The sequence below is a fragment of the Trachinotus anak genome, unplaced genomic scaffold, assembly GCF_046630095.1.
Source record: "Trachinotus anak isolate AG129_WGS33_773 ecotype Australia unplaced genomic scaffold, CSIRO_AGI_Tana_v1 ptg000013l, whole genome shotgun sequence".
NCBI lineage: Eukaryota > Metazoa > Chordata > Actinopteri > Carangiformes > Carangidae > Trachinotus > Trachinotus anak.
Genome location: NW_027273864.1, coordinates 7,768,975 through 7,793,377, shown reverse-complemented (window position 1 = coordinate 7,793,377; position 24,403 = coordinate 7,768,975). Strand labels below are relative to the sequence as shown.

The following is a 24,403-nucleotide window of genomic DNA, read 5'->3' as shown; positions in this document are numbered from 1 at the left end:
CACACAGACAGACCGAACTACATATACCATGTATCATATGTTCTATAAAACTGTGAAAAAGGACATCCACTGTCAACATCTTATCCCGTGTTTGCTCCATTTCTCCCTGGAACGACAGATACAATCTCCAGAGTGTGAAGAGAAGTTCACACAGAGCTTCAGGCTGGTGAATACACCGAAGCTGAGAGAGACGGCAACGCAGGCACAGGGAGGACTGCAAATTGGATCTGAAAGTCTTTCAGGGGGAAGAAAGGGAGAAAATCTAAACAGAGAGGAGGGAAGAGAGCATGGAGGGTAAGAGGAAAGGAGATAGAGAGGTGTGGAGAGGAGAGGAGGCTTAAGGCTAGTGATCCATGTGTGACCCATTCCTGATGATGTCTTCGCTTGATAGAATTACACCAGCAAATAAAATGATCTTGTCTCGCTCTGTGTGTGTGTGTGTGTGGGTGTGTGTGTGTGTGTGTGTGTTTGTGTGTGTGTGCAGATTTAGTGTGGCAAATCTGTCCAATTCAGTCACATCCTTACAATTCATTAACACTAGAATTTCTCTTGTATATCTGTGATTCTTTCCGTTCAGCATTTGGATGCTGTTCTTACAGTTTAAAATGTAGTGACAAGTGGATGTGGCTTCTGCATATTAAACACGTGAATGACTGGAGGGGGTTGATGATTAAGAGAATATTGTGAAAACATCGTCGTCAAGTATTTGCAGGATACAGCTAACATTAACAGTCCTTGTTAATGCCTATTAACAAAACAAAGTTAGCAATTCTTTTGCATTTTCCCCTCTGTTGGCAGCAAAGACTTGAAGGCTACGATTTGATTTAATTAGAGTGAAAAATACACTCTATGATTTAGGACTGCAGTGCAAGTTTTGAGATATTTACCAGTGACTGTGGAAATATTGTTGGCACCAGTGTGTGTGTGTTCACATGTGCAGAGCAGTTCCATTTTCCATGGACTTCAACCAAACTCCATTAACGTTTTCACAAATGATGTAAATACTGAAGCAAGTCCTCCAAATGCAGCTGCTTAATCAAAATTGGCTCAACTTTTCAGTCTGCAGCTGTTTCTTTTAATCACTTCTGCCTGCTAAAATGGAAGCTCACACTTAACCTGTGTGATAGAAAAAAACATCTGTGAGGGTGAATGTGAATGAGTGCATAATCTGTTACCTACAGATAAAATATGCAGGTGACTCAACAAGTGGCTTCATCAGACATGCAAAACTCAGTCCCTAAAACCAGAGTGCAGTGAGGCATTCAACAGGTGGAGCGCTAAGAGCAGAAGACAATTTCACCATGTTACAAACAACAATGTCCTGAGGCAATGCTCAGGTAACCGAACCATCAGAACAACTCCACTAAATCATGAAATGACAGCATTTACCAAGATCAGCAACCTTTTTTTTTCACTGATAGCTTACTTTTAACAATATTGTCAGACAGCTAGTGGTACTGCTAACAGATTTGTTATCAAGCCTGAGGCCAAAATACCTGCAGTGCAGGACATATGAGGTATGCGTTAGCAGAAATTAGCTGGTGTAACTCGTGTATGTGTGTCTAGAAGAGACATCTGCAAAGGTGGAAAAGTTAACACAAACCATCAGAGTATCAGCTGGCAAGGCTGAGTTAACTGTGGCTAAGCTAGTAAGCTAAGCTAAGCTAAAACTAAGCGAATAGGGTGATAATAATGGCTACCCCCTAACACTAAGATCATTTTGAAAGTGAAAGGTAGCAAATCTATGTTGCAGACTAAGTAGAGAGAGCATAGACAGAGGTCATCAACCTCATGACACGCGTCACGGGAAGCAGCATCACATATGATGACTCCATGAGAAAACATTCGACACTAGCATGGCTATTCGGGCAGGAAACAAATATCACACAGCTGTCATTTATCCGCTTTGCCCAGTAGTGGACGATATACAGATCAACTGTTATATTAAAACATCTGCCAAAGATTAAAATCCATTTTATTCAGTGTTGCAATTCAGCCTTTATGTGCTTAATGTAGTAACACTCTGTTATTATAATACAATAATGCCATCAACACATTGCTTGATCTGACTAACATCTTTACAGTTGTAGTTCCAGTAGTACTACTGCCGTGGACATGAACTCTATTCACAACAAACATCCCAATGACAAGTACATCTGATTCATTTGTAATTGTACTACAGTGTAAGTCCATTCTTTATGCTTCAGTGTAAGTTGTTATCCAGCCTGTGATGCTGATCACACATATGATTTTACTGATGTTCAGGCCTCGTTGCAACTCCTCCTCACATTTCATCTAACACGCTGCAGGGCCTGAAGGTGGAAGAGGGTCTTGTATTGTTGCCAACATCCAACCTAGCTCTACGATAATGAGCTCTACAGGCCCTGAACCTGACCCAAGCATGAGTAGCTATCAGTTAAAAATAACAGGCAGGATCTGCCATGTGGTCAAAGCACGTGGTATTTCAATAGTTTAATATAATCTTGGAAAAGCATAACACAAATGCAAATCAAGCTGTGAATCACCACATGAAATCTGGAAACCCACCAGATATCTACAGAAGGTGGATGTTTATTCATGACAGGTGAGTTATGCACAGTGGGCCGACGGCCCTGCAGATCAGCAGAGCTTATTCAACCAGGATGTTTAACTCTCAGCTTCATAATGATACTTTTAGAGAGCAAACCTTTCCATATCCTCTTTTTAGAAAGCAGACGGCTGGATTACAAATGAATACAGTATGTTCAGCCAGTGACCTGTGGGCAGAAAATCAAAAGGCTACATGCTTAAGTACAGACATTAGCTACTGTACACAAATATCATCAGCATAACAAGCCCTCTGCTTTTAACAAACACAGGCACAGCAATAGATGAAGCATAAACTACAGAGCTGGAGTCGAGCATCTTTCACCAATGTGTGGCAGCTCTGACGTGTTATCATTTGGATTAGCCTTGATGTTAGATTGGTTTACACAGCTATAAATTTGTAATGTAAAATAGGTGCCTCCATGTAACAGCCATCACTCACTTTGCCACAGCCGTGGTGGCTGTAATCATGATGACACAGTAATCCGGCTGCATCCGTTTTTCTTTTACCCAGGCTAAATTGCTGTTTATGGCAATAAGAAGGCTTCAATTCCCAGAGGCCACGGTTAGTCAGACTGGCTCTTATTGTTTTACTGCTGGGTTGTGGTGCAGAGCACAAACACTGTCACCAACACCAACGCCCCCCCCTCCCGCCACCCACCCATGCCTCTCTTCTCTGTTGGTTCTCAGAGCTATTATTTTTATCTGAAAACCTATACGAGGCTACAGAGAGAAACGAGACAAGAGAAAGAGAATGAGAGGGGGAGAGAGGCACACAGAGAGACAGAGCAAAGCGGGAGAGGAAAACTGTGATTCCTCTGAAGCTGTGATCGATGCTACCAGCGTGTGTCTGCATTGCACGTTGCCAGCAAAGAGGAGGGCTCTATTGATTTGCTCCCATATTTCAATCAAAAAAGTGGGCTTTCAAGCCCAGATTTTGCTTTGCACTTGTATGAATTACCAGGCTCTCACAAAATAAAGACTAAAAAGCCAAATGTCAAGTTTAAGAATATTTGAAAAAAAAACTCCATCTTGTTATGCAGAGACAACAAAAGACACGTTTGTGTGCGGCTGGGGCATCTTTGGCATGGTAATGCTGTTTCGTGTGGATTTCTGACTGCTGCTAGCCGATGGCTATAATCTTCTCATGGGTATTTGCAGTGCGCCTCTATCCACATCACACACAAATATGTCAAGAAGTGAGCAAGCAGTAACAAAAGGCACAATCAGATTTAGAAATTAATCTTTATTTCTGGCAGTTTAAATGTGCTCCTGTTCTCCACCACAGATTGGAAGACTGCAGGTGGATTATTATAATGTAGAAGAAACCCATCTCGAGGTCAAAGCTAATATTATAATGGCACATTTAACATTTGTGCAGATACCTACAGGGGCCTCTGCTACAATGAATTAACCTCCACAGTAAGCGTTAAAGTGTGTGAGACTGTGTGCACGTGTGAAGTAGAAGGAGTTGTGTGACCTCTTTCGATGCGAGTGCAGCTCTAAATATAAACAAGACAAGTTAAGTCACTTTTTTCACTGTTGCAGTTTTTGAGGAGATGGATTCATAAGGGAATCAGTGGCATGATAAGCTCCCTCAGGTTTTCACAGACAGACAGACAGCTGAGAGGATGTGCTCATGGAAATAAAGTAAAAAATAAGTGATACACATATCAAAAGATTCAACTCTTTACGACGTTAGAGTGATTAGAGAACAGGAAACAGAATTGATTTAATTGTATTACAATTCCACAGCAGAGTATCTTCTGTTTATTCTGGTCAACAAAGCGTATTTGCAGATTTGTCAGCCTCCCACAGACAAATCTGCATCACAACAGGAAGGAGCATGGTTCCATATTGTGATTTCCAAATCAGCCATCTGAGTCCTGGCCAGAATGAGCTCCTTCAAACAGTCTGCAGAAGGTACAATCAAAATTCACTCTGCTCTATAGCAACAGTAGTGTGTTTTTTTAACACACCACTAGGTACCAGGCATCACAAGTACACTGAGGAACTTTGTTTATAACATAACAACAAGATTAGAAGCAATAGCTTCCTCTAAATCCTAACTGAGAGTTTCATGGGAGAAAATGAATTCAAGTTCAAATAGAGACACCTACATGGGTAAAGTACAATCTATGAAAAGTGTATAAACAAAGAGAGAATGGTGAATTTCAAATTAAGTGAGATGATATGAGCTGCACAAGAAGCAGTTCAAAGCAGTGGACTTCCACACGTCACTGTGTGGGAGCAAACAAGCCTGCACACGGCCTGCTTTTTTAGATCAAAATAGACAGCAAATTGATACAATCAAATCCAAAAAGCGTCACCACCATAGGAGATGCAATTTCTAGCCTTTTTTCCATAATGGAGTCAGAATTTTGTGTTTCTATTTTCTTTTATGGTGCCATCATTTCCCAAACTGTTTCTTTTATGTGCCTCAGAGCCTGGTGAAAAAAGGCAGGGACGCTGGATATCTTTCAGCAGCAAGGCTAATCTGCAGCACACACACAGTTTATATGTCGCTGTATATCTCACTGTAGTTGCACTCATTCATTTGCTATTTAAAAGCACTATTAATTACATGAGTACATATTAATTTTTACTAGTCAGAGGTACAATAACAATGTGAATCCTTCAGATGGATTCTAATGTCCACCGTTATGCTCCACTGCATATCCTAATGCAGTTTAATGTGCTCAACCCAAGCAGTTGAGTAGCGTGACAACATCTTCTTTTCTTGCAGCCAAATTATGAGCATGGAGCTGCAATCAAGAGTGCAAATAAAAATCATTTAAACAGAAATTAAGAGAAACCTTCATGTTCTTTCATTCAGTGTATTTACACAAAAACGTGCAATTTAATGAATGTCATATTTTTTCATATTCAAAGTCTGTGGCAAATTGAATTTTACCTTTAAGTCTCACTGAAGATATAAGTCTCAGCTGCTAAAGTGAAATCAACGCCTCTCTTTTAGCCATGAAGGTTGTTAATTAATTTGGGAATACAGAAAAGCCTCCTCACTGTTTGACTGACAAGTTTACATCTTTACCACTATAAACAGGTATGCCTCTGCCCCCCCCACCCCATCTCTCTCTCTCTGTCTCTCTCTCTCTCTCTCTCTCTCTCTCTCTGTGTGTGCTGTATGTCTCTCTCTCTCTTCTTCATCCCTCTCCTTTGCTTACTAATGAGCCGTGAGATTGACAGCTGGATTACTGGGCTGGTTTGTAATCCTTTAATTTCTCCATTTAAGATAATCACCCTCTGGATGGAGCACTGCCTTCAAACACATACACACAAAAACACACAAATACACGAAGCACAAAATATACTGTGTTGATATTTAAATAAATAACTGTGTGCTTGTGCAGTTAACAGAAATAAACAAGAGAATATGATAAAGACAAGAGCATGCAGGCGTCCTGATCATATAGATTCAAGGCTGAATTAATCCAAAGAACTAAGTAGAGCACAAGCCGCTCTCTGGCAAGGGACCTTTGTGATATTAGAGTTTATAGAACAAAGGCATCTTGACAGTGTAGTCTTTTAATTAAGGCGATAGAATAGCAAAAGCCCCATGGCTTCAGAAATGGCTGTACTCTACAATACAGAGTGGCCCTCTGGAGATGCATTTAGCAGCAGCTTAGAGGGATCTATGTGTTGAGTCAAGCCAAACGTAAATCATTTTGATTGGGCCGTGTTTTTCATCTCCTCCAGTGCTGCCGACTGAGGATATGAGTGTTGGGGAACATGTGAGGTCAAGTGGCAGCACAAGGTCAAACCGCGTGGTCGTAATTTATCAATAAAGTGAGGAGCTATATGTCACTTTGAGCCCCTGACTCAGGAATGAAGAGGGGGTGGGGGACAAAAACAAGGTAGAGCTGAGTGACAGGGGAGCTGGGGTAGACAGAGGTTCACATAGCTCATCGCTCAGTAAACACACACTGTAAAATATGCACAAGAGGGATGCAAGAAGTTGGTGTTCTAAAGATTATTTGGTTTGTGGAAATGTCACAGTGTGCTTCAAAGAAGAAGCTGATGTTACAGGACGATGCTTGATAATGCCTTCAAATGTCTCTCCTCTTGCCCTCAGTGTAAGGTGGGTGGGTGATCTGACCATCTTATATTGAGGACAATCTGTCTTTGGCATATGTTCTATTTTTCAAATTAAAGTACTTACATATCACACCTTAAAAAATTATAGTATTGGCCAAACAAATACTCAACATGAGCTAAGCAAAAAGTGAGAATGGTTATGACACAATGTGTAAACAGAAGACAGCACTGTGGGCGAAGGATCTGAAAGAAGCTTCAGAGCTGCAGAAAGATATGAATCACAACTTCTAGTCAGGACTTTCAGAATGAAATCAGAGCAGAAACAGGATGCTGAGACTTGTGATTTGGGCATTTGAATTGAAGTGACAAGTTTTGTGTCCAGGCAACTAAATCTGTGGGAAGACTCGTGATTCATATTGTGAATCATGATTCTAGTTTGAGTTCAAGTTTGTGATGTGATCTGATCAGATCACCCACCCCCTTCCTCAGTGTCCAACTCTCCTCCTCCTCCTCTCTCTCAAGGGTCTGGAGGGAAAATTGAACAGATGTGATCCACTCTTGATAAAGATCCACTCCAGAATAACTACAGCAATAACAGAGGTGGCAAATAAGACTCTATGCTCAGCTTGATGGTGGTCAACTAGAGAAACTAAGTGGTAAAAATCACATAGGTAGATATTCAACCTTTACAGTATGTCAATTCTTGCTTTTTATTTCCCAATGTATTGTATTTCTCGGAAGAAGCAAACCTGACAGGACTCCGCACACTACACAGCTTTGAAAGGCCACAATTTCAGATTGATGATAAAGGAAATGGAAAATTGGTACAAGCTGAGTTTTTCCACATTATTTTCTGATAGGTCTGTACTGAGCTTTTACTCTCTTCTTTTCACTTTCTTTTGCAGGTACAGTGTAGTTAAACTTCTTTCTTATTTTTCTGTTAATTGTAATAATCATTTTCTATCCAATAATCCACCTAAACATCACTAAAGGAAGAATTTTCAAGACAATGCAAACAAGCAGGATAACACACCAGTGAATAACTGGAGCTAAAGAAAGACCACTTCAGTACTGAAGACCTGATTTGTATTCAGATGCATGTAAATCCTGCAACCCTAGAGGAGGGGAGAAAACCCCTCATAATGAACTGGTAGATTCTGGGTTACGCTTACAGCTAAAAGGTGAAACGGAGTTCTCCTAGTGGGAAAACTGTTCATTTCTGCACTGCAACAAAAAAGCAAATAGAGTCTTAATCAAGGCCACCGATCGTTGAAGTGCACTGAGATGCAAAGCACCAATACCCATCGATTGTGAGGAGGGCGGTCAATTAAGAAAAGGTTTTTGATAACACATGCAAAGAGTATTCACAGAATACAAGGTCATCAATGATAGATGAGCTGTTTGAGCTTTCTGCTACTTTTTAATAGTGTATGTAAAGGGAGGCATCCATCAAGAGGATTGAACTGCAATTTGAAGGCAGTTTCAAAGAAAGAAGAAAGAAACACCACTTTTTACTTTATCCCTGATTTTTCTCCCCTAAATTTGCCCTTGTCTCAGCTCCTGAAATATACTAGTAAGGCTCTACTTCCCCGTCCAACGCAGTCCTCTTTCTTATCCGTTAATCCCCTTTCCAAGGACTCTCTTTTTGGCTAACACCATCATAAGTGCCCAGTTTCTCCTTTTTTCCTTATAATCACTCTATGATTTAACCCTCTGCCACCAGCTTTTGCAGATGCCATCTGTGGTCTGATAATATCGCGGTTAGCTCCGTTTGAAGGTCAGAATTCAGGGCACAATTAGCAGACCTCTATTTTGTCAGGAAATGTAGATCTACTGCATTTTGTCACCTGGTAGAGAGCAGCACAGACACTGTGCACACCGCCTTACAAAAGCAGCTGGAGTTTCATGTGTCTGGTTCTCTCTGACAGCTTCTCGCTGTATAAATGCAAGGAGGTCGAAATGAATCATGCCTGTCTCTCAGTGGGCACCAGATGGGAAATCAGTGAAACTATCTTTGTTGTAATGAAACTCCATGAGAGTAAACGCCATGACCCAGTGACCAACCATCAGACTAAAGCTAATACCAGCACACAGTGAGAAGATCAGTAGAGATCAGAGCACTAGAACTAATAAAATTCACATGAAAGCTCTGACAAGACGCAATAATATTTCTGCTGACAGCCGGTTCCCCATCTATCAAAATCCCCTTTTTTTTTTTACTTACTACCTCCACCGAGGAAATGACTACAAAACAGGATGAAAAGCATTGTGCTGTGGCATGTACTATATCTTGGGTGGCTTGCTTGATGGAATTGGCTCAGCATGTATGTCATGTTGTGGGGAGTTTGAGGGATATAGGAGCGTAGCTTGGTTTGGTAAGAAGGCAGGCGAGATAAAGAGAAATGATGTGGCTCATCTTCTGTACCTGTATTCTATCAGCTCGGCACAGACTGCAGGTCCTGGCTGCAGAGATGAAAGACTCTCTGGAGGACAAGAGAGACGTTCGTGAGTCAGAAGGAAAATGGCATCCCACTTATTAAATGCCTGGAAACGTAATCCCAACCCCCTCCTCAGTTCTTGGGTCTGGACATACTTATGAAAGCCCTGTCACTTTGGATAGTGGGTTAGGAGTCAGAAGTTCTCCACAGCACAGCGAACACTGAGCTGGCTGTTTCAAAGCAGATATGGCTCCTTGCCAGATTTCCCTGCTGCAGCCTAATTGGGGTCATGTTACAAGTCATTTTGTATGTGTAATTTTTAGAGATGGAATTAAACAATGGGAAATCCATGCCGAAAGCATATTGCTGATGGAGGCATGATCCTCCCTAAATTAATCTTTTAGATTAAAGTACAGTGTGTGCCATTTCTTCCCTTGTATGCAGTAGAAAGACTTAACTTTAAATTAAAAGCCTTGGGATGAAGGAGGCAAGAAGAGAGACCCAATTGTGGATTCTTTTTCCATAGAGCAAGTCCATCTCCTATGATTGAAGACTGGAAATGAAAACATGCCCATTCTGTTTCAAAAGTGGAGTTGAAGTGGCAAAGCAGAGGCTTCACATGAAGATACAGTATACTTGGTTAAGGAATAGAAATGTTTCTTGTGACGCTGTCTGTCACCAAAACATTAAATTATCATCATTGGTTTTTTTTTAATTTCATTTACCCACAACAAAGCGGCCCTCTGCTGTATGTCTAAAAGGATCCACTGAACAACAAGGTTTTTCCTGCAAATCCATCAAAGTCATTTTCTTTGTCACAAACTGTTGGTGACGCAAGGCAAAACATGAAGTTAGACAGGCGTCTAAATCACACAGAGCTGTGATGCTCACTGGCTTTCAGGACTGGCGAGGGGCAAAGGGTGAAACTCATCACTGCTGTCTTTTCAAATATGCGTTGACAGTGACTTAAAGAGACACTATCCTGACTGAACTGTATTTCAAATCAATTTCTTTTGTGCGGAGACCACATCCCCTTGTCCGTGTTCCTAGGTGTCTGTTCCGGCTCTCGGAGCGAGATGATGGTTTACACAGCGATGTGCAATCACTGGAATATTTCTTTTCATGGCTTATCTGCCCACAGCGGGAATCTGCACGGACCACGACTCAAGGCCCGGCTGTCTGCTTGCATGTGTGCCACAGCCTCCCCCTCCAATCCTGACCCAGCTCTCAGACAAACATCTCCATGGGAGCATGGGATGATTTATTCAGCACAACTTAGCTGCAGCACAGAGATTTGTGAGTTAGTTAAACAAAGGTCTTTATGGTCAACCACAAAGCCATAACAGCGTTTTTAGCCTATAAAGCCAGCAAAAAACGGCCAAAGGGGGCAGTGAATGATGCATTACATTTCAAAAATGACCTTTCAAATCTTGACCAAACACTTCACTTTAGCTACAGGGAAAACTATAGAAAAGAAGGACGGTTAAAGGACCGTACCAGTGTTTTAGTAACATTTATTTACTACATGTATCATTTAAATCACTGCTGACCACTTAAAAAGGCCTGTTGTTGCATTCCAGATTTTTGAACGTTTGAAGGAAATACTGAAACAATTTGAGTGGGCAACATCACTGTCTGCTTAATAGGGCATTTATTGGGTATAGGGTGACAAATAGGTGGGGGACCAGCAGAGAAAGGTTACATGTTCCAACACCATGTGTAATGCTTTTTCTGTATATATGCAGTGCCTTTCCAGATAATGAACACACACAACTAAATACAATTCAGTCCATACTGATACAAATAGAAATCAATGGCTTCCTTAAAGGCAAACAATATAGGAAAATGGCTCTCCAGTCTGATCACCTGGAAAATGTAAAGTGTGGGAAAGCACCAGTCCAGAGATTTAAACAGACACCAGGCATATACGTAATATTCAGTAAACTCAGACTGGCGTTAATACATTTGAGATACTCACTCTTTAACTACCCACACACCTTAAAAAACAAAAAAAGAGGACAAACAACTTCCTCCTCCACCTCAGTGTAAAAAGAGCTGTGGTCAACACATTGTTCAGCGACTGGAAACAGAAGCCTGGTTCACACTACACCTGCTGGGCTACAGCTCTTTGGTCCTTCCCCCATCGCTCACTGTCCATCTCTCCGGGGATACAACAGCCACGGCCCACAGCAGTCCAGCAACCCCTTAGCCAGCTCTATAGCATCCCAGACCCTCTTTCATCTCATCCACAGCCCATTCATTTTCTTGGAAAGTGACAGTTTCAGGTTATACATATTGTGGCGTTAGTATTAAAGGCTTCCCCCCGCTTTGTGTCCCAATGTACAGAAAACACATCTCCAGTAAGGCTGGCCGATGCACATTAATCACTGCATGAGGACTAAAGCTGCTGCAGCCCATATCCCCTTGAGTGGCCAGTTGGGAAGACGACGTGGCTCTCAGATTGATTTTCACAGAACAAACACAGAGACAGACAAAATGAAAAAGAGAGACTGGGAGCAAAGGTAATATGGGATCAAAGCGGGAGCTGATGGAGCACATAAGCAAAATCAAATTGATGCCACTGAGATTTGCTGTAACCTTTACTTGAATTGAAGCGTGAGCAGCTAATACAGCATGCACACCAGGACATGTTACATGTATGTGCAACATCCCCCAGAGACACGTGCATACTGTATAACACACACAAACACAGAGGAGGGACCAACATACGTTATCTGTCTAGACACATCACCCTCTGTTAACGTTGTTTGGGTCAGGAAGGACATCTCAGCCCATTTCCGAACAGGCAGAAACCCTGAGCCCCGAGCCCCTTCAGGCAAAATCACTCCCCACTGACCGGCTGCACTGTCCTTGTCAGCCTCCTAAACAACAAAATAACCTCCAGAATAATTCAATTGTTTTGGTCACAGCCAGAAAATGCTCAAACAGCTGTTACGATGAGAATGCCATTTCCTCCTTGCAAACAGCATTTCATGTAACAATAGACAAATATTTGGCTACAAAAGAAAAGAGTCAGGGGAGAGCTAAGCTTCTTTGTACACTACTGTTGAGCTGTTGCCTACAAGTGTGAGTAACAGACTAGAGTGGGTTACAGTGAAGAAATAGGAGGAAATGTGTAACAACCTAAACAATGGGCCCTCAACTCTAACAGCAGAAACCTATGGAGTAGATCTGAAATGCTGCTAAATGCTAAAGCACTCACCATCTTCGGGGTAATTTCTTCATCTCACAGTTCTATGAGCTTCAGATATAACATGGTCTATGTTTTAGATACACATCGGCTGAAAGTCAAAGGTTTTGTTTATCTGTCAATTATGCAAATAGGGACCCTGTGATGTGGCAGAGAGAGATTGTTTCCCATTATGATAAAGATTCACCAGCAAATAGAAGAGGCGCAGTGAAGATACTATGGCATAATTTCACATGGCAGGAGATGAACCTCACAGTAGATTCAGTACACTGCCTGCACTGAAAAGAAATGGAGCGAATGAAAACCGAATTGAATTCCTCTGAAAAACAGGAAGGATAAAAGGGCTGGAAAATGTATTACAATAAACACTAGGAATAAAATAAAAGTTTTGGGCTTCCCGCTGCAAACATGCAGAGTAGGGAACAGGCTATTTAAATTAGTCTGCCCTGTCAGCTGCTGCTCAGTCAGTCAAAAAAGAAGAAATGTATTGTTTCGTTTTTTTTTAACTTCAATCAGTGTAATTTAGGTGTTCACTCATCAATGAAACTCCATATCAAATGACAACTCTTGAACAGAATGCATTACACACCTGCTGTCACATCACACTGAATCACATCGCAAGATTTTTAAAACCCTACCTCCATCACAAATGGATCCCTCTGCTGAAATATGTGCATGTCTGTGCTCAAGATGAGCTACTTGTATTGCACAGCCACAGCCACAGTGTGTTCTGACCTTCTTTAGGAGTGATGGAGAGCCACGCACCATAATATATGTCCCCCCAGACACACTTACTCACTCAATCACACTATGAGGTTGGGGCAGACTTACCTTTGAGAATGCTCTTGCCGTGCAGTATGTCTCTCGAGACAATCACTGTGTAGAAGTTCTGGGAGAAGCCTGGTCTGCACGGGGGTTTAAGGGGCTGGCCTCCCTTACTCCCCTGAGGAATAAAATGAGACATCCTGTTAAGCATTGGCAAATTGACTTGCGGCCACGGGGTTACAAGCTGATCTCACAGCCTTTTCAGACTGTTATTGAACCCCACAGTCTCTTTGGCTACAGTGAGTGATTTGATTCAGACTACAGCATGTTGCACTCACCCACATCTGAGGCTGAAGACACCTGCTTTAAACCACTGTAGTGAAACATCAAGTCTCATGTGAATAAATCATTTTAATGAATGAAATCATCATTATTATGATAGACAATGCTGTCATCATCATATGTTGATTATTATAAACATGATGACAGAAGTGGTGATAATGACAGTAATAACCATTACAGAGATGATAACTGCGGCTAGCAAGACATCTTTGACCTAAGCATTCAGTATATTCTCCATGCTGATCGAAGTGTGTGAGAGCAAGACAGACACACAGAGCGTGTGCATGCATGAAAAAGACAGAGGAAAGGAGCAAAATGTATTGAAGTGTACTGCTGATAAATAAGTATAGTTGCAGACACACAGCAATTAGCAGGCTTTCCATTCTCCACAAAATGCACTTGCAGCAATCCACTTCATTCAGCTTCATGCTTTTTATAAGGAAAATATTTTTTGATTTTTTTTCTCAATAATTTCCCGACTTTACATCAGCAAAGCTCAACAATCTACAACTCTACTGCAGATATTTGGAGAATAAGGCTAATTACAGTGAATTAATTTCCTAAGTTTGCAAATAAAGTAACCTAAGCTATTCAGAATTGTTCATTTTCTCCTTCAATCCCGATCCATAAATAAGCACTAAAGCAATTAACCAAGTCGTCAACTGAAACATTAAACCTAGAAATCTACACAAGGAAAAATGACAGTGCGTAAACGTGCGTAAACGAGGTTGATCGCAGCCAACACAGCGAAAAGCCTCTCTAGACACCACTGTCCTCCGCAATAATGCACTACTGTTCATTTAAGGCGAGGGAATGGGGAAGCTAATGAACGGAGTTGCCATTGACTTTTTCCAGCACACTTGGACAAAAATGTTCTTGACCTTAAACGTCGCCGTGTGAAGCTCGATTATACGCGTGGTGTTGCCTTTAGCGCAACACTGCGGGGAGAAAGTAGCCTCAGCATTTTACAGCCACTTTCGATGGCTCATGCAGACGCTGCAAAGCCCAAGTAAGAACTACAGCAGTGCAGCACTTCCTCAGTACTGTTAGCCCAAAAGATGTGAAGAAATTAACTCATCTTACCGAGGATGCGCCCATAAGTAAGGTGCACGCCAAGACGACGCAGCCAACGTTCATCTTTGCAAAGCGTTAGGGAAAAAAAGGGGGGAAGAGATGAGTCTTCTTCGCCAAAAACACCTCAGTAATTCCCGGAGCTGTGTGTCTTCCTCTCGGATGCTGAGCGAGAGACCGTCCCTACTTGTCTGGCGCAAAAGTGCCGCTGAGGCAGAGATGCTGCGCTCCGTCCAGAGGAGGCCGGTGCCCATTGGATAACGGCGTCACTACAACCCCTCCTACCGCGCAGAGGAGCAGGCAGGCAGCGTGCACAGTCTGTGGCTCCAAATGACTCCCTGTAACGATGCCCCGTACACTTCTGGGACCTACGGATAGAAAAACACATTTTCCAGGCTATTTAGATTCATATTTTGAATCTAAACAGCAAAGGCGGGTCTGACGGTGTGAGTGACAGCCAACCATCCGAGTCCTTTCATGTGTCCATCAGCAAACTGGTCTATTGGAGTCTATTTCACACCCCAGTTACCCCCTCTGCCCCTGATCCATGGTATAAGAACGGCGAGAGCTGCCGAGTTATTAGCTTTTTACTAAAGCTGCTGTGATAAACCACCGCGGGATAAGACTTTGATGGTTAAACCTAAGGCTCAAATGAAATGTGGGCCAATCAATCAGTAACCTGTGTGATGATTTACAAAAATTATACATCCATTTTGTCAAATCAATTGATCCAATATTCAGTTTTAATATCTTCTTATAAAACAGGTGAAGACTTTGTTGCTCATGTGAGATTATTCTCCGTTTCCTGTTATAATGGAGGATTTTCCATGTCTATCACTCTGCCAGAGGGAGGAGTGTGTAACCAGGATGAAACATGAAAACAGGACTAAATGTCTTGGCCCATCATGGTAGAGTTTTTTTTTTTTTTTTGACTTAATATTATAAAAAAAAGAATTTGAGAATTCCTAATCAAACTTAAAGAAAAATATATATAATAGGCACATACGATTACAGTTTCAGTACTTTAAATATTAAGTTGTCTCCCAATTTAATAATGTTGACATTTCCAGAGCCTCAGATCAGTGCCTCAATTTCCATATCTGAGAGGTCATGACAATGTAATCCCATCAAAAGGAATAGGACAGTATTGCAGTGTCAATCAACGCAGCCCAGTGCCTGCCCCTGTCACTGCCATTCATTTTGCTGCTTTATTTTCAGCACTAACGCCTATTTTTTTTAAGAACCTCTGAACAGTGTTTTGTTTTCAGTTTCTCTCCTTTAAATGGTGTCTTCAAAATAAACTGCTTGGGGCTGATAATTAAGAAGCACTCCTAGTCTAGTTGACTACAGCTCAGTGGGTGTTTCTGTCCAGAGGGCAGGATTTTTTAAGGCCAGAAATATCAGAAATACACTCCACTCATCTCTCTTCAGGGCACCATGGTGCTGCTGTTTTATTACACCCTGGAAAACTTGGCAGATGAGCAAAGGATTTTAAACTCGCCTCGTTAAATAAACAATGACTCTACTAAATAACATCACATCTTTGTATCAGTCACTGTCATATCCTCACATGGGAGCAGCTGCTGACAAGAAGGAGGGTTAAGGGTGAAAAAAAGGCTTCAAGTTCCAGTAAGCAAATGTCTGCATGTGCTGAAAACGGCACGTCCTCAAATGATTTAGACCTTCCAGCAGTCCTGCTTATTTCCTGACATTCAGAAGTTAGAGAACAGCATGCACAAGCTGTTTTAACTGCAGAGTGCATGCAGTGGACATGGCCGGATGTCCACTCCCTGTCTGAGCTGCACACTCTGTCATATCAGCTCATCATTCTTTATTCTCATATTTTCTCATCGTTGTGGTCCTGAAACGTACATCCCACCCCCTACTCCCCACTCCCCCACCCTCCCTCATCTGCTGCTGCGGCACAAACTCAATGATATTCATGAAATTATTGTTTTGCTGAATTAGTGCCCTGAAGAAGAGGCCCAACTGATTCTGTGCTCAGTGAATTCTGCGTGGCTCGAAGGTAGCCTGCCAGTTTCCGAACACAAGTAAATTATTCGTCTCAAGTATCGAGCATTTTTGCCTAATAAAAATACCATCTGGGCACTTGACATGAATTCGTTTAAGGCCATGCTGAATTATTAAATGAATCTCACAAAATGGGTCCCAGTTCTGTGTTAATAGGGCGAAAAAAGTTACTGAACACCTTACTCTAGTCCAGACAGGCTGTGACTTTTACTTTCCATTTGCTGTTGTTTTTTCTGCTCTGGTGCAGTCATGAGTGCAGAGTTATACGTTTCTCTCAAGCATCTTTCAATTTATTTGTTTACTCTCTCGCTCTCTCTCTGCCCCTCTTTTTTGTCTTGTCTACTCACCACAAACAAAATTTATAAATATACAATACTTTCATTCATAAAGTAAACTGCATATTTACAGCACAGTTGCACATTTATCACCAAGGCACAAATTTTGTAAGAGCCCGCTGGGAGTTTAGTGATCCTGCTTACATAAATTAGGGAAACCAGTACATGATCTGATACCAATGTAATCATTAGGGAAGAAATTTAACTCACTTGAGATTAATTTCCATGATACACTTGTTGCTCAGTCACAGCATAGTTCCACCCACTGTTTAAATGAGGCTTGTGTAATTGGTGTCTCTCAATCAGTATCAGTAGCTCTGATCCTTTTGAGCAAACTGAGCAAGCAGCATGTGCTGATCAACTTGTGGCTGTGTCTCTTTCCACTTCATGGAGGGAGAGACTGTATAGTTGCCAATGTTATTTTTTTATTTGCCAATGTTTTTGTAAACTGTTCAGGTGTGGACTCGGGCTGCAGCATCGATTATTTTAGTAATTGAGCATTCTACCGATTATTCCATCGATTAATCAAGTAATTGGATAAGAACTACTTATGAATTATTAAGGAATAAGACGTAAGAAAACAATAGAATATGTACAAAATATATAGAATATAGAAAATATAAAAGACAGAAAAGAACACAGGTCTCTTAATATGAACAACGAATTGGTTTCCTTTTAAGAAAAACTATTTTATTTCTTAAACTGCTACAATATTATCTGTCAAAACTAAACCCAGCTCACTCTTCTCTCCTGAGTTTGAGTGTGTGCACGTGATGACATCACTCTGAACAGAAATGTAAATTCGTCAGTCAGTGTAAAAGGAGTCAATCATCTTTTTTAGTGGGTTTACCCGCATTTAAAAAAACCCTCTTATCCCCACTAACTTTGGGGTAAAAAGGTTTTAGAAGGCCGAAAAATCTCTGGAGGAGCGCCGTCACTGCCTTCCGCTATGTTTTGACTGACACTAAACAAACCCACATTGCTTGCCACACACGCGTCTGGGAACTGCTGCTAGTTGATGCTACAGTATCTAACATGAATTAAATTAACCAGTGTAATTAAACACGGTGACCGCCCACAGTTATGGTGATAATTAAAAAGCGTTAATACTAACCGTCTGGCATTGTTACTGTGATTTAGCGTGAAACCAGTAACTACTGAGCCGTCATATGGATAAAACTAAGCTTCAATTGAAAGAATGTGCCTCGATAACTTTTACTAATCGAGTTAATCAAGTTTCTCAAGGAATCGTTTCAGCCTTAGTGTGGACCACTGAGCCTTATTAAATCAGATTAATGACACAGTTCGACTTGAGTAAAAACTGAGTAAAACTTGTTTGTGTAAATGTTTGTCATTTTGGCAAATGTTAAGTTTTGGTTGTGAGGTTGTTGTGAGCCCATAGTTTCTGCCAGTTTCACCAAAACATCAGTGAGATTTCACTGCTTCATATCATAATCAACACATTCAAAGTTGTAATAAAATGCATTTTCTCACAGAGATTTTCTTGGTCAATTAAAATCTTGAATGCAGTTAATCACATCAACATTTCAAGTAGTCCTGGTTATCCTGAAGAAAAAATGAAACACAACAATAATTGAATTTATTAAAGACTTTGAGAGGCAGATGAATCAAAGTAATAGACAAACTATTTTTGGTCTAGGGCTAATTCATCACTGTGCCAAATCTCAGTTTTTCAAGCCTATAGGAGTTGGATGCTTTTATTTTAGTGCCATCACTGAGAGTCAGGTTCAGTTCAGTCAGTCAGTGATGAGGCATGTCACTGCTCCGTGCCTGTGTGTTATCAAAAGGGTTCATGTTTACTGACGAACGTCTCATTAGTTTGTATATTTTGTACTTTTTTGTGGATGTTTACACCTCTGCTGGAAAATTTTCAGTCAAGAAAACAAATGTTACTTTTCACTCTTTGTCTTCATCAGTTAACGTGGACGGCTGCCACACTATCATACACGTGTAATAATGTAACAACTGCCAAACCTTCCAGTCTAATAATATGAATAATGCTGGGTTTTTTTTTCTTTTAAAGGTGCTGCTCTCTGTGCAGATACAGTCATAAGCCTGTCAGCTCATTACTATTATTAAGCTTGTCAAGTAGATGAAGGTAGTTGATCAAGCACGAACCCAAAGAATTGATATCACGCTTGAACAGTTAATTATAAGGTCGACTATACACATCATGTCATCCCCACGACTGCAGAGTGGGACAGGATCTATAAGTGTGAACTCTCCTTTGAACAGACATATTCACGAGGTGTCGATGCCACACAGAGTTCATCACCACCGCGCTAACAGAGATGCCACTGATGATGCAACTATTGCAACGTGTCAACTGTGCAGAGAAGAAGTGCAACTATGCCTTCGATATGAAACTTTCCTCCATGCTGACCAAGGAGAAAATGTCACAGAAATTCCTAGAGTTGCGTGACAGCATAGTAAAATCAACAAACCTCTCCATATTCATTTACTCTCTCAGAAAGAGAAGAGGAAAGCACTTTAACAATGTGTTGTCATACAAAGCCTTTCAGAAATCTTTGGAGGGTTTTCAGGCTTTTCAATGACATAGACAACTCAAAGGGAAACAATGCTGCAGCCACTGGTGTAACTCATCATGCCGCTGAAATGGTTTTAGTCAAGATGTACAACGAAGAATTTTGTTGGAAATGTATGTTTTTTTCTATAGTATATGCAGCTGTGCTGGAACCATGATTTTCTGTCTTCTGTGGAACATACTTTATTATGGCATCACCTACCGTGCACTGAATTATTGAAAGGCCAACTTCGGTTCTACTTTCTACGTATTGTTTTGTCTTTTGAAAAAAAAAGCTATCATACAGTGAGTAGCATGCTGTAACAATAATTTATGAGTGTTTTTTCCCTGAAGATTCACGTCGACTTTTCAGAGTATGAATAACAAATCGATGCACACTGAGAAACTGGGAAAGCACCAACTCCACAACACTGAGTCCGCTCAGACTTTCAGGAACTGATGTTTTGTTTTTGCCTGTTCTTCTTGAATGAATGAAATATTGATATGTGCACAACAAAAATGCCTGGAGACCACAGGAAGCAAATGATCTATCAGTAAAAGACTAAAGTAAACGTTTACTTAATACCTTCAGAGGAGCAAAGGATGTTAAAGGAATATAAAGCAATTTCACCCATGATCTGATTTTTTAATTTAGCTAAGATAATATTTCCGTGCTCTGTTCCAATGGGCTTCACACATATTTCAGAGGTAGGCTACAGCACAGTGGATCACTGTGTCTCCATAGTGGCCGTGCTGTAGAATCCAAACAGCAGGGAGAAATCAATAGGTTATGGGTCAGTTTTTATCAACAACTATATGACTGTGATCCAAAAGTAATGACACTTGGCTAAAGGCTGTTCTCCATATGTAACACATGGGGATGAGCCCCTGCAGATGCCTGTATCCCTAACCTTTTGACTGCCATTTCAATATAGCACGAGAGCCTGATCGGTGCACTGAGAGTTGCTCGACAGAGATGGATGACGGGGGATGTCATCTGATTTTCATTTGAACCGGAACAGCAGAATCTACTCCACCTAATTAACCTCTCTGTCTTTTTCCACTTGGCAGACTTCCACTGCCATGCGGAGAAAAAAAAAAAGCTTTGTGCAGGCTTACCTCCAACATATTTCACACATGATTTATATTCTATGTAAGACATTTGTCACATAAGTTTGTGACAGAGTTGTTAAGAAATTTCACCAGAGACTAACATAAGAATAACATATGGTACAAACTTTGTCTCCTAGAAACACATTTATATTCTAATAATTAGTTTTTTTCCAATTACAATTTTGTGGAGAAACAAAATTTCAACCTATTTCCCAGTAAGGTCTTTTTTTGAGTCTGGAGAGCTACCACACACAGGTTGCTGTGAGGTGGTCAGGAAGGATAGTGGTCATACAAAGCCCAGGACTCTGATTCAAGAGGCTGGGGTTTGTGCCTCATGTCAGCTACAAGACTGAGAACGTTTCCCATCCATAACCAAGTGCAGTGAGCGCTTAACTATAACAATAAAAAGTGGAATCAAAATTACTTTCCACGTGTAGATATAGTGAAATACAAACATGTTGTCTATGAACATTTTACTGAAACCTTCAGTATAAACATTTACAACTGGCAATTTTAAAAACCCATTTTCTTATTGAGCTTCCTCCTATGATTGATGTGGTCCTACAGTACACCTATTTTTTTTAAATTGGAGTAGTTTTGGTCATTTCTGAGAATTATTTATGAGAGCTTTCAGTGCTTGTGCTTTTCTATGAGCTCTTCTGGTTGTTTTAAAGCAGGCGGGTCACAGTTGGAAAAATATGACACCACAAATTTCCATAAACCAATCATGATGTGAATTGCAATGTGATGACAGGGAGAGGGTTGTTTGTTTACAGTGAGTCAAATCTGATAAAACCACACACACACAATCTTGATGAAACACATCAGCTGAGGTTTTGGGTGTTAGAAGTCTTACCTAAGGATGTTTTTTGTCAAACGTAAAATTGGACAGATACTTCGGTCGCAAATATTTAATGTTATAGAGAACTTGAAACCAAATTTAAAAGGGTTTTAATTAAAATTAATGCCGTAAATTAACAAAGTTTCCTCATTACATTGATAGAATAATACAAAATTTATTTCAAAATGTATTTTCTTTTGTAACTTAGTGCTATATCAAAAAATTTCATTTCATTTTTTAAGGGCCAAAGTCAGTGCAGCATTTTATTTCTAAACTCCCACTCTTCAGTCCCAACTCATGGAGGCCGTGAGAGCTCAACACACTCCAACTAAACAACAAAACATCATCAATTTGATAATACACACAACCAAATACAGAGACTGGCTAGACTAGCTAGGCTAACAAGCCAGGTATGGTGAGCACAGACAGATACCTGCTAATTAGTGCTAATATTTTTATTTTCTTAAATACTATATAACTACTATAATTTCACTTACCGCAAAACACAGGGGCACAGACCGGTACTTGAATGAAAAACAGTCCAAAAGACACATGTCCCGCAGACATGGCGGAGAGGTCGCATCAGTAACTTGAATTAGCCGAGGTGACGCAGAGCGGGATGTGACGACGCCCACCTGTCAATCAAAGCGGCCACGCCCTCAACTGTGCATTATTTTAAACCTTAATAAAATTTAAATTCACCCCCACCTAGAGTTTCCATGACGGGAGAAATTAGCAATAGAGACTAAACCGTTTTTTGTACCAGGATGTAAACATATTTATTTCTTCGGTTAAGTTTACTAAAAATAAAAAGGATTTGATTTGAATTTGAGGATTTGAATAAATCTTACTAAAACTAACATGGACTTTGTATCTCAGGACTAAATCTAAAAATAGTGATATCACTTGAGACAGTTTATAAGATTTTGTGCAGCTCCCTCCAAAGGCTTTATGCATCCTCTTTTATATATCCAGTCGTACTCCTCAATGCCTGTAAACAGACTTTGATGTGTAAAATCAGTCGAGTTCCCCTCTAAAAGAGAAGCTAAGGTGAGGCTACACATGGACACAAATTGTTTGGTGTCTGTGTGCATGTGCGTGTGCATGTGTTTGTTGATATGAATATTCTTGAAAATCTGATGTACTCTCTAGAGTCACTATAATTTCTCTTATTATACACTGTATAGTTGCATTAAACAAATTCATACTTGCTCAAGCAAAAAAAGCAAGCACAGCTTTTACATGACTACATTGTGCATTATTGCATGGGGGAGGTTAATTAATATAAGAAGCAATCTTGAGGGAAGGTCTATTCAATAACAGCAGCCCCACAACTTCTAACTATCTCCGAAAAAAAAAAAATGCAATAACACATAAAACTGTTGTGTGAATAATTCAGGAGTAGAATGCATAAATAGTGGATTAGGCTTGATTTAATTATGTCTGTGTGAACGCAGAGACTGGTGTTAAACAAACAAAAACAGGCAACCGGAATGAAGCAGTTCAGCACCCAAGTGGCAAGGCCTTGCAGAGGAGCCAAAAGCAGGCTTCTGTAGAGATCAAACACAACCAGCAGCATTTAACTGGGGCCAGACAGAAAGACCGGTACAATAGGCACAGCTCCTCTTTTCATTGTTGCGTAGAGAATTGGATGTGATTCTCTCACAGAAGTGTATCCAACATCATTTTCATGGAAAGATCATCGTATTGTTTACTTCATAACACTCTATTCTCATTTGCATGTATCAGGTGATATTTATTTCACTTTGATACCAAAACCAGTTTACTACAGTTGGCTTATGATGGAGCGCCGTGTCCCTGCAAACTTCTATAAAGTAAAATCTATGCCTGCAATGGAGTTGGGTGCATGCATGCTAGACCCATACATTTCCAGCATTTCTTTGTCTGGTGCAGAGCGCAGTCAGCACATTGACGTTTATTGATTTGCTGTAAGCAAATATTAGAAATGGCAAATGAATAACTGCATTACCATAGTAATAAGTCTGCATGGGGAATATGGTCAGAACATTAACATTTTCATGAGCACACATGATTCTCAGGCTAAAATTGATCAAATCACATCCCATCATTCAGAGCCACTATTTCGACCCTGATAAGACTGTAGTTCATTTGTGAGTGGCAAAGGCCTGAATGAGAGCAGATGTAGTCAAGCTGAGAGGGATACAGGGAGAAATATGAACTGATTGCAGAATTATTCTCTGGGCAACTGAAACCAATATGAGGAGCCAACAGTAAGCCCCATCTACATGGGCTGAATGGCTGATTGAGTTCAGAGGGAAGAATGGGACTTGACAGCAGGGATGGGAACACCCTTTTCATCCACAGACATCCACTTTCATTACAACATACCTTTGAAACTAGCAGCACATAATCACAACTGAAACCTGATCAGAGAGGGAGAAATTGCTACTATTCACAAGTGACATTATTCAAAACTTCCAGCCATGTCCGCATTATGCACACAATGTATCCAAAGATGTAAAAGTTTGACTATTTGATTTATGCTAATGTAACTTCACTTTTATTGTTGTCCTGGCATTCAATTTCCCAGGTTCCACGGTGCAAGCGTTGCCATCTTTTTGGAAACCATGTTCTATTTGCAAATGTTGGCATTAATGGATTCCTTATGTCAGGAGCCGTCAGCAGCATAGCCTTCTGCAGCACCTCCCATTGGTAAGATGGTTAAAACCGTGTATGGGTGTCATACATCTTACCCTATTTGAATTTGCACTGCCCTCTGTCTGTCCTTCCAGGTAGAGATATGAAATATTGACTGTTCTCATCTGGGCCTGCAGCCCCCACCCCCCATTAAAGCACCACCCCCAGCTACTCTGCTATCAAAGTGCTGTCTCAGCAAATTGGAGAGAGGGAAGTGTGAAGGAGCAAGAGGCTGATATATGGAGAGGAGGGGGTCGTTGCAGAAAAGGAAGGCACGCATGAGAAAAAAATATGTTAATTAGTAGAAGGGAGAAAGGAGCAGTGGTAAATTATGCGTGAACAAAAAATCATGTTGAGTGCTATTAAATCAATAAGACCTGTAATAAGTGA

At 40.7% G+C, this 24,403-nt stretch overlaps 1 protein-coding gene across 4 annotated transcripts in view; it reads right to left on the bottom strand.

The window, feature by feature from the left end:
- cdh4 (cadherin 4, type 1, R-cadherin (retinal)) overlaps window positions 1-21,987 on the bottom strand; it is a 197,830-nt gene extending 175,843 nt beyond the window's left edge. The window contains exons 1-3 of one of the 4 annotated variants that reach the window (XM_071493885.1): window positions 21,832-21,973; window positions 14,482-14,837; window positions 13,123-13,234 (exon numbers count right to left, since the gene is read on the bottom strand). In XM_071493885.1, coding sequence (XP_071349986.1) covers window positions 13,123-13,234; window positions 14,482-14,535 — 166 coding nt within the window. In that variant the 5' untranslated portion in view covers window positions 14,536-14,837; window positions 21,832-21,973. Of the gene's footprint in view, window positions 1-13,122; window positions 13,235-14,481; window positions 14,838-21,831 lie in introns of all 4 variants that reach the window. The other 3 variants (XM_071493884.1, XM_071493886.1, XM_071493889.1) reach the window with 3 other exon arrangements.
- Between the last annotated feature and the right edge of the window lie 2,416 nt (window positions 21,988-24,403).